Here is an 11104-nt window from a genome sequence, read left to right on the forward strand (position 1 = left end):
AAGGAAGACAGACGGACTAGATAAACATACAGACAAAAAGAATGTTGACAAGATTATTTCACACCCAAACCAATCTCCAGGAACGTCAATCATGTGAGTTAATTATGTACGAGTTCAAGTTGAGTTTTTGTCACTTGTGACCAAAAGCTTTTTAACTAAGATACTGGGGATCAATAAGAATGTCTTTCTTGGGCTTCCCTGGTGACGCAGTGGTTGAGAGTCCGCCTGCCGATGCAGGGGACACGGGTTCGTGCCCCGGTCCGGAAAGATCCCACATGCCGCGCAGCGGCTGGGCCCGTGAGCCATGGCCGCTGAGCCTGCGCTCCGCAACGGGAGAGGTCACAACAGTGAGAGGCCCGAGCAAAAAAAAAAAAAAAAAAAATTTGAAAGACACTGAACTACATGATTTCCTCCAACTCTAAAGTTCAAAGATCCTGTGTGTGTGTTTTAATTATTTCATCAGCTTAAAAAATCAGGATCTGTATATGTACAGCTGATTCACTTTGTTATAAAGCAGAAACTAACACACCACTGTAAAGCAATTATACTCCAATAAAGATGTTAAAAAGAAAAAAAAATCAGCTTTTCTCTTCTTATGACCTCAGTATACTTATTATTACAAAATATAATAAGTAACAAAATTATTCAGAGAAGACAATTTGCAAAATGTTAATCTTACTTTACAATTCAGAATCAAGAGAAAGGTCTCAAAGAACACAGAAGCTAACAATGGCACCTAAGACTTCATAAAGCATGTTCACTACAAACTACAAATGGGGCACGTGGATATCTGTATCTCCATATATATGGCTTTTTTAAAGCTTTTTAGAATATTCATCAGAATGACTCTTATGAACTTAACACTCAGTTTTCTTTACCTGCCTTAAATATTTAGTTGGCAATAAGTATAAATTCCTACCAGTTAGAGAATATGAATAAAGCACTCACACCATGAAAAAAACTATGATTCAAAATAAAATGAGAATACCAAGTCGGTAAATAAGATTACAGAACTAAATATCAAATGAATGACTCAAGTGGAAAGACTTTCTTCAATTTTTATTCTTATGTTGTAATTCACAGGCACTTTTTTTTTTTTTTTACTGAGAACCTGATTTAACAGATATTTCCAAGGCCACATCAATCAGTTATAACATTGCTCAACTGAATCTACATCTGTCCAGCTAAAGTAATCTCATAAGAAGTCCTGCAAAGTCAGTAGCTAGTCTGCATTCTAAACTCAAAAATTAGTCATTTTCAACCCTCCAATATCAATCAACTCAGTGATTTATTTAACTGCTCTGCAGTCCTTACCAAAGGCTTTTATCCTAAGATGAGTTTTTATCCTACAATTAGCCCTGAGAACAAAGAAAAAGATCTAACTCAACACAACAGTTACAGGTTTAATAAACAGTTTGAAAAATATTTGGGGAACAAACTAATAAACACCAAGCACTTTTTTTTAAGCCTTTTCAAGTATGAAAGAACTCTTTTCCAAGCATTATTAAAATGTAGCAGGAAGTTCAATCAGTTTTAAGTTAATTCACATTTTCAAATATAGAGGAAGGGAAGCAACTTAGTAAGACATACTACTCTCTGTAATCAGATAAGGGTGAAGGTACAAACTTTACCCATACAATTTGAAAGTACTTTCAAATATTTTAAAAGAAATGATATCAGAGACCAGACTCAAGTCATTTCTTTAGGTGGAACTATTTAAAAAGGAAATTTTGTTGTACAACATAATCAAAATGCTAAAAACTGCTCATCTTTAGGTACTGAAGACGATATTAAGAAAATATTGGCAATTCCAATAGATCTTCAGATCACAAACTGAAAAAAAAAGCTACTGAATTGTACCACAAGCCTATTTAAGTGTTATACTAAGCAAATAGATTTATTTTGAATGACTAATTGCAATGCATTAGTTGTACCACAGTTTTAGGAATCATGATCTTGTATTGGGGGCTTTAAAAATGGAACTGAATATGAAACCTTGAGAACACTAGTGATAGTAGAGCAATGAGAAACATCATTTCAGGGGCTCATACGGATTCTTCCAGATTCAATCCTATCCAAATTCAATCCACATGAGTACTTTTAGGGCACTAAAAGGTATCTTCAAGCTGGCTATAAGGACCCTGGTTACAAGCAATACAAGGATAAAAGGACATTATTACACCAGAATTACCATAATGAAAATATTAGAAATAATATCAAAGCCAGACTGAGTCAATACCCACAGGATTTTATTATCTTCAACACTAGTGACTGCTTAACAAAATATGCTTAACAAAACGTGTCTGAAAATTGTGAGTTTATATTCCTATATGATCATAGAAACAATCATTTTTAAGATTGAATAGCAATATTTATTTTACACCTATCATCTGACTTTAAGATAATATCTTGCAAAAAAAGTTACAGCTTTTAGAGATGAGAAAAAAATAAGAAAAGAAAGAAAGAAAGAAAGAAAGAAAGAAAGAAAGAAAGAAAGAAAGAAAGAAAGAAAGAAAGAAAGAAAAAAGAAAGAAAGAAAGAAAGAAAGAAAACAGAGAGAAAGAAAGAAAGAGAGAAAGAAAGAAAGAATCCCAAACTCAGGACCTGGAACATCAACTAATTCACCACAGCTTTGCAGTGTCAAATAAAAGGTCTATCATAGAAAACTACATGCGAGTGTAAAACTTCTGTTTCTGGACTTTGATCCAAGTGGTCATAAAAAGTTGTCCTCACTTAGTATCTCCTATTTCCAGTATATGCCAAATATTCTCAAGCTTTTGTCTAGTACAAAAAACAGCAATAAAAAGTCAATCATATTACCCCTACAATTCTAAACGATCTAAAACATCGTGCACAATCACAGAGCTGATTAGTAACTAATGAAAGGTAAGTTATTCTAATAAGCTGTCAAGAATAACAACAGCTGTTAAAGTGGCATTAGCACCAGAAAGGCTTCATCTGTGAATGCACAAGCATTAAAGCCCTTAATGAACGCAGCATCTCAAACTCGTAGGACTGCAAAGTTTTCTATGATAGCAAGGGTGGAGGTTTTCCATAGGTTTCAGTTACTAGTCTCCAAGTAATTTTTATGCCTATAGATTATGTTACGAATCGTTCAACTGACACTCTCAAAATTCACTTAAACAGGTTTTGATTGCTGAAAAGCATCTATTTGTGTGCTGCAAGCTATAGCTTTTAAGGAGGTGCTTAGCTCTGTATTTGAAGATAATTATAGGAAACAATGTAATACAGCAGCAATAATTGCTTTCAAGGTCAACCAAAATTCACAGGTGTTTAAATGAGAATTTAGTGCCAGAACCTTCCTTCTATTCAGTGACTACTATTGAGTGCAGACCATTCAGTCTGGGGAGAGAATAGAGAAGCATGCATGAATGTCAAACAACAATTAAATCAAATAAGGTAGAAATAGTTCTATCAATGAGACTGTTTACAGGCACAGATGGCCAATCTCAGTGAATTCAAATTTATTTAAAATCTTAAAACTCGCCAAACGCCTCTACAGAGCTATTCTGTTGCATGGGTTTCCTGAATCACATACAGTATTCATTTTTTACACTGTGTAACAAAAGGGAAAAAAGCAAAGTAATGTGATCTTCTTGTTAAAGCAAACAAACAAACAAACGACTTACCTGTAAAGTTAAGGTGTCTGTAATAAGATTTGACCACAACCATGTGAATCACACCGTGTTCAGCAGGTTGGCCTTTTTATAATCAACTAGTGCCCAATCTCTGGTTCCTAATTTAAGTTTCCAGTTAATGCCATCAAATATAAGCCCAAACTGGAATACTGTTTCTTGAAAAACCTCTGGCTACGCATAAGACTTAGATTATATTCTTCACACTGACAACTTTCAGCGCCTTGTAACTCCTAAAATTGAGGGCCTGCCCTACTCTTGAATGTCTTACACTTTCATTTTCCGGCTTACACTCAGCATAAACTCTTCTCTCAAGATTGTATACACACACATATATATATCACAGAAAGGGCTCAGCCTCTTGTCAACATCAACTGTAATATAAAAACCCTAACTGAAGGTCTAAATTTTACACTAAGCAGTGTACTTTTGAGAACTGGGATTTTAATCCTATGCTACTTGGGAAAAAAAGTAATGTGAAAAGAAATGTAACTTAACTCACTCAATTTATTTTCCAAAAAAAAGTAACTCAAAGTTTTGGCAGGCTCTCAAAGTGAAGTGTTTTTACGTATGAGTTAAAACCTACCGCCAAACAATCCCAAGTTTATGTCTTTAAAAGGGGGGGGGGGAGACAAAGGACATTTACTCTGATTTTAAAATAAGTAATTTTGTTCTTTCTTAATAATCTGCCTGAAGAACATCTCTAAAGAACATCCCCCTACACATTTAAAATATCAGCCCAGTTCTCCTGCCCATTCTCCATTCTATGCGCTATACAGTTCATTAAGGGCGGAAGAGTGGAAGTGTGCAAGGGTGAAAGCAAACCGGGGACAGATGGCCTACGAGGAGGTGACCTCTAAAAACTGTTGGCTCCCAGAAATCGATACTTCCAGACCTAGATGGTCTTAGTGCCTCACCCCAAACTCGCAGAAAAGTCCTCTTCGAAAAGAAACCACTTTCCATTCAGGGTTTATCCTCTGGTCGCTCCAGATTTAGGATTTTGATAGAAGGCGAAAGCGGCGAACAGGATTTTAAAAGGAGGGCGGAGTAATTAAACAGAAGAGATAAGATTTGCGCCGAAGCCACCGCCTCTTATTAAAAACCTCCGAAAGTGATCAAATCGACACCAACTCCGAACGTTCGTTAGAAGACGTAGAGTTAAAAAGAGCCCCATCTAAGACCTCAAAGTATTACATCCACGGGAAAGTAAAGGAAGACAAAAATCTCATAGAGTCCATTTTCAGTGAAGCGTCGCCCGCCGGTGTGACTCGGGTGCCACCCCCCAGCACCCGGCCCCCACCGCGCCCCCGGGGAAAGTGGGAAAGACGGGGAGATGCTGAAGGAAGTACCTTGTTTTGTCCCCAAAAGGCAACATAGCAAACGTGATGAGTTGGAGGTGCAGATCAGGCGGCCTCGACGGACCCTGGACTCCAGGAGGCGCCGGGGGCCGACGACGTGCCCAGGTGAGGCCGGTAACTCGAAGCCGGCTCCCCTACCGCCCCCGCGGTCGCGCCACCGCCCGCGGCCGCCCGTTCGCCCCGCGCTGCACCGGCCCCTGGCTGGGAACGCCCGGCCGAGTCGCAGCGGTGCGCCGGCGAGTGGGAGCCCAGCGCCCAGCCCCGGCCGGCCCTTTCACCATCACCGCCCCGCGTGCGTCTCCCTCCCGGCGAGGCGGCCAGCGTCAGCTGCCCGAAGGCCGCTGCCGGGAGCCGGCGACGGCGAGGTTCGGGCCCCTTCTCCAAAGGGGTGCGTCTGGGAGTCAGCCCGAGTCCGAGCGCAGCAGCCTTGCCCGCGCCCCGGCTTCGCACCAACTCCTCCGGCTTCGGGGCACCAGCCTGCCACGCACTCTCCGTTCCACCCTCCTAGCCCCTCGGCTTCAGCCTCAATTCCTCTCTAAGTCTCCCGCGAACGTTTCCCACGCGCGCCCCGACTGCTCGCTGCGCAGCCGCCTCCCAAAGGACAGGACCCCGCCTCCCAAAGGACAGGCTCCCTCCTCCCCGCCCTCCGCAGCAGGCGCCCCAGCGCTTGGCTCCGGACCAGGAAGAGCTGGCCTCTGGGGTCGCCTCGGGCCGCGGGACCTGTCACCCGCCGGGGTCCGCTCACCGCCGCGCCCTCCACCGCCCTGTGTGCACGCCACGAACCCCTCCGCGGAGCCCGTTCGGCGGCGCCGCCTTGCGCGCAAAAGCGAAGGAAAAGGGGAGCGCGAAACAACCAGGGGACTGGAAGGGGGCAAAAGGCGACAGCACTCACTTTGGGAAGGTTCCGGCATGTTGCTGCCTTTGGGCTTCTTCGTGGTCTCGCCCCTACCCTGGCTTCCCCGCCCCGCCAGGGCCGGGGCGAAGAGAGACGGGGGAGGAGCGGAGCCACAGGGAACGCGTTGGAAATGGTGCTTCCGGAGCTGCAGGGAAGGGGCTTAAAAACTGTTTTGGTTTCGCTAAGGATTTTTAGGGGAACCAGGAGGCTAGAGAAGGGCTAGAGGAAGGCCTGTGAGCGCAGATATATGAAAATAATCTTGCTCCCAGGGAATACCGGGGCTGCCAGCGTGTGTGTGTGTGTGTGTGTGTGTGTGTGTGTGTGTGGCGGGGGGGGGGAAGTCGGCACGTTCATTTTTGTATTTGAACTTTGTGAGCAAGTTGGATCGAATCCGACGGTTTTTCGACTGTACTGGCCTTAAAGTCGAGGTCTCTACACCGTAACAGGATCATGGCCCTACTTCAAAAGCAAAGGGCCTGAGAGTGGAGACGGTTTAATGGTTAACGAAGGGGAAAATTCAATAGGGGAGAGAGATCAGCCCCAGGTCACGCTCCAGGCCCCGGCAGGGTCTTCCGTGGGTCCTCTTCTTACCTGGTGCCTTTCCTAACAAAGTAAGAGAAGGTAAAGTCCCAGTGATCGTCCAGCCACGCTTCGACCGAGTCCTGGTCCCACTGCTGCTGCGGCCGCGCGGAGCCGGGGCCGCTCCGCTCCATGATCGGCGCGGCGCGTCTCTGCGGCTTGCTGGTGCTGGTTTTCCACCCCAGCTGGGGTCCCTCCCTTGGAGGAGCTGGACTCTGCCTCGAGACCCTCCCCGTTCGCCCTGCTCCAGTCCGGCCGGCTTTCGGCGAAGCTGCTCAGGCACCGGGCCACCCTCCTGCCGTGCCCCGCCTCTCCCGGTCGTCACCGCTCCCAGGTGTGGCGGGGTGCAGCAGCCCCGCGCTTTCCCTGGGGTCTGGCTGAGACTGGCTCTCGCAGTCTCTCCAGTCCCAAGATTCCGAGGCGGCCGCGGCGGCGACTGGCGAGCTCTCCGGAAGCCTAATGGCCAGGACTAGAAGGAAGCCAAGGCGGCCGCTGGGGTGCGCTGTGTGCCGAGCCGGCTCCAGAGGAGCGCGCAAAGGTGACTCTGGGTGTGTTCGCTGGGCGTCCCACTCTAGGAAAGGGAAGGTCGCGCTGTGGAGAACCATCCCAAGCCCAGAGAGCGGTAGCTGGGGTTATTTTCGCCCGAAAATGAGAGGTGGTGGTAGCCCGGGCACTTTTCCTCAGGCCTGGGAGAACAATGACTGTCCCGCCTCGCTTTCCACCAGCCCAGCGCATGGGTCTCGGAGGAGCGGGGACGCACCTTCCTCGGAGCTCCACCAGCGCAGTGGCTCAAAGCGCCCCAGCCAAGGACCACTCCTGGGTAAGGAGAGTTGGGGCGTGTGTCACCTCAATAGATTTGCAGGTCCTGGTGGGTAACTTCCAACAAAACCATTCCCGTGATTTAATGTTAATAATAACAATAATAATTATAAATTAAGTGCCTTCTCATCAAAGGCTTAATTTGCATTAAGCCCCTTTTCCTGACTGGAAAAAGAAAAAGGTAGATTGAAATACAATAATCACGATGGTTTGTGTATGAAGTCAGAAAACAAGGGCGTCTCCGTACAATTAGGTTAACGAGAGTACGGGCACTACCCAGGTATCAGAGCAGCCAGTTAGCCCAATTTTAAGTTAATTCATCATTTATACTGAACTGGAATTAATACACACACACCACGAAAAAAGTATCTGTTTAAAAGGGCTCAGCCTTACTACCCTGTTTTGTCCAATCCCTATCATGCTTTACAAAAAAGAATTGGTGTCTTCCTTTGCTTTATCCTCATCCCCATCTCCGTGCAGTTTTAGTATGGTATTTTGCCATGACCTAATTTTTTTGGCAAAATTAAACTGGAGCTGTGTTTCACAACGTGCGAATGACACCATTAGCAGTGATATACCAAAAGTGATTTAGCTGACATACTTTTTACAAACTCCTTTCAAAATATTCTTGGCAAGAATGTAAGACATTACTCACCACATAGAAACACATCATTAAACAGATAATATGAGAACTTTAAAAAATGTCTTCCAATCCCCCAATGCAATGGTTTATACTTCCTGCATTAAATAATTGTCCTTTTGTAACTTCAGTTTCTTTGAAACTTCATTGTTGTATGCAAGTAGCCACAAACCAATAAAAACCAAGCAAGGGAGTAGAGAATGAAGTAATGTATAATAAATTATATCAGATTTTAAAATGGGAGTTCTCTTCTAATTTGTTACTATGATAGTGATTACAGTGCTCATGAACAAAAGTGCTCAGTTTTTCCTTGTGGAAAGCCATGCGTTTCTCCTCTCAAGAGGTCAATTATAATTTAAAACTCTACGTCTTACTAAAGATGGAGTGGATTTTTGGCTTGAATTGCTTGCCTTGGCTGGCTACCATGATTAAATTAACAGGCATTATCCAAATGTTCATTTTCTCTCCTAACTTCAAAGGGTTAAATTATCAGAAATCAGGAAGGCTTCCGAAAAGTTTGTGCAAGACAAACAATCCGTGGACTATCGCATCATGAGTTTCATTTCTGTGTGGTGTAGATGTTGGGTTGAGGGTTACTGTGAAGGCCTGTTAACCTGAGTGAGTATATCTCAAGGGATGGGGGATGAGGCATTTCAAAATGTTCTAGTCTCTAGAAAACTCAGATAAAACAATACCTCTTGTGACTTTAAAGTACTTTAAGTTAAGCATATTTTGAACTGGCCTCACCCTGGCCTTTTGTTCTACAGCTCCATTTATTCTTTATTCCAATTTGCCCCATTATTTTATGTATGTTCTAACTTTTTGGTATGGATTGCTCTAACCATCTCAAATCTTGTTTTAGAATAAGTTGAAGAATGAGTAAATAATAAACATTACCAGGAAATAACTTGGAAAATGATGTGAATGCTACTTACAACAAATGCAATGACTTAACAGAAAGCCCTCCAATGTATTCCCATTGAATAAAACCCAAACTCTCTAACATGGCTTACAAGGTTCTGCATGATTTTTACTGACCTCTACTGCTAAAGGTTTTATTCAAACAACTAGAAAAAACAAACAAAACCACAGATGATCAAATTCCTTTTCCAAAAAAGAGAACACAAATTATAAAAGTCATGACATATTCCCTGCCTTTTTTTTTCAAATACCACATAATATCTTCTGTTTCCTTGCAGCAAACCTATATGTTCCAGGCTTGAAAAAATTGAGTAAATATATTTGCACATATAATGGGATCTAGGTTTCCCATTGTTGAACAGGAAGCCTAGAAGGTACATTGTGGTGTTGAAATGGAATTGGAGGTTAAAAATTAAATGTGTGTGTGTGTTTGTGTGTGTGTGTGTGTGTGTGTGTGCATGTGTCATGTGGGGAAATCCCACATGACAAGGAAATGCAGGCAGCTTTTAAGAGCTGTGGGCAGCCTCCAGCTGACTGCCTACAAGGAGCTCTATCCAGAAAGAAAAATGAACTCCTCACTCTTATAAAGGCAAGGAACTGAATGCCACCAACAACTGGAGTGAGTGCAGAAGCAGATATTTCCCCAGTCAAGCTTCAGATGACACCATGATCCCAGCCAATAAATTGATTGCAGCCTTGTGAGATGCTAAGCAGAAGACATCTTCATAATTGACATCTTAATAACACTGAGTCCTAGAATCTGTTAACATAGTATATTTATCCATTTATTCTGATCTTTTAAATTTCTCCCAGCAATGTCTTATAGTTTTTAGTGTACATGTCTTGCACATATTTTAATAAACTTATCTCAGTATATATTCCACTGTCACTGAGAGATACTAGAAGCAATGACATTCATGTGACTATGAGTACACTTAGTCCCAGATTTTGGTTTCTAAATACCACTCTTCACTTTAAAAGAAACCAGGAGTCTTTGGAGAAAAGATTCCAGGTTTGTGACAGGGAAAGTACAAAATATGCCTGGAAAATCTTGTTTTGACAGAAAATAAGAAAGACTTAAAAATGATACCAACATATCAGAACAGAGGACGTATATGAAAGGGGCTTCCAATGTACAAGTCTGAAGCAATTGGAATATCAAAATATATACTGATAGCAGCAAATTTTAAACCATTGACTAAAATAAGAAACTGTGATTCCATACTGATATAAATAAAAAACTAGATAAGCAAATAAATAGAAGAGAAAGGAATGTTCCTTACAGTAGAATGCCAACTAATAAATATAAAAGGAATCAAGTAATTAGAAAATTATTAATAGTTGCTAAAACTAATTAATGAGACTGTGATGATGGGTGGGATATCTACATAGCTTAAAGTATTTCCTCACATAAGAATCGATATTGTCAAAATGACTATACTACCCAGAGCAAGCTACAGATTCAATGCAATCCCTATCAAATTACCAATAGCATTTTTCACAGAATTAGAACAAAAATTTTTACAATTTGTATGGAAACACAAAAGACCCCAAACAGCCAAAGCAATCTTGAGAAAGAAAAATGGAGCTGGAGGAATCAGACTCCCTGACTTCAGACTATACTACAAAGCTACAGTAATTAAAACAGTATGGTACTGGCACAAAAACAGAAATATAGATCAGTGGAACAGTAGAGAAAGTCCAGCAATAAACCCACACACCCATGGTCACCTAATCTATGACAAAGGAGGCAAGAATATATAATGGAGAAAAGACAGTCACTTCAAAAAGTGGTGCTGGGAATACTGGACAGCTACATGTAAAAGAATGAAAGTAGGACACTCCTTAACACCATACCCAAAAAGAAACTCAAAGTGGATTAAAGATCTAAATATAACACCAGATACTATAAAACTCTTAGAGAAAAACATAGGCAGAACACTCTTTGACATAAATTGCAGCAAGATCTTTTTTGATCCACCTTCTAGACTAATGAAAATGAAAACAAAAATAAACAAATGGGACGTAATTAAACTTAAAAGCTTTTGAACAGCAAAGGAAACCATAAACAAAACAAAAAGATAGCCCACAGACAGGGAGAAAATATTTGCAAACGAAGTGACTGACAAGGGATTGATCTCCTAATTATACAAACAGCTCATGCAGCTCAATATCACAAAAACAAACAACCCAATCCAAAAATGGGTGGAAGACCTAAATAGACATTTCTCCAAAG

At 42.2% G+C, this 11104-nt stretch overlaps 1 protein-coding gene across 1 annotated transcript in view; it reads right to left on the reverse strand.

Moving 5' to 3' along the window:
• PDE5A (phosphodiesterase 5A) overlaps positions 1-6622 on the reverse strand; it is a gene marked incomplete at its 5' end in the record, with an annotated part of 135391 nt that extends 128769 nt beyond the window's left edge. Inside the window, one exon of the mRNA XM_082653112.1 lies at positions 6501-6622. Coding sequence (XP_082509238.1) covers positions 6501-6622 — 122 coding nt within the window. The remainder of the gene's footprint in view (positions 1-6500) is intronic.
• Between the last annotated feature and the right edge of the window lie 4482 nt (positions 6623-11104).

This window comes from Grampus griseus, assembly GCF_964374135.1.
Source record: "Grampus griseus genome assembly, chromosome: 4".
Classification (NCBI taxonomy): Eukaryota; Metazoa; Chordata; class Mammalia; order Artiodactyla; family Delphinidae; genus Grampus; species Grampus griseus.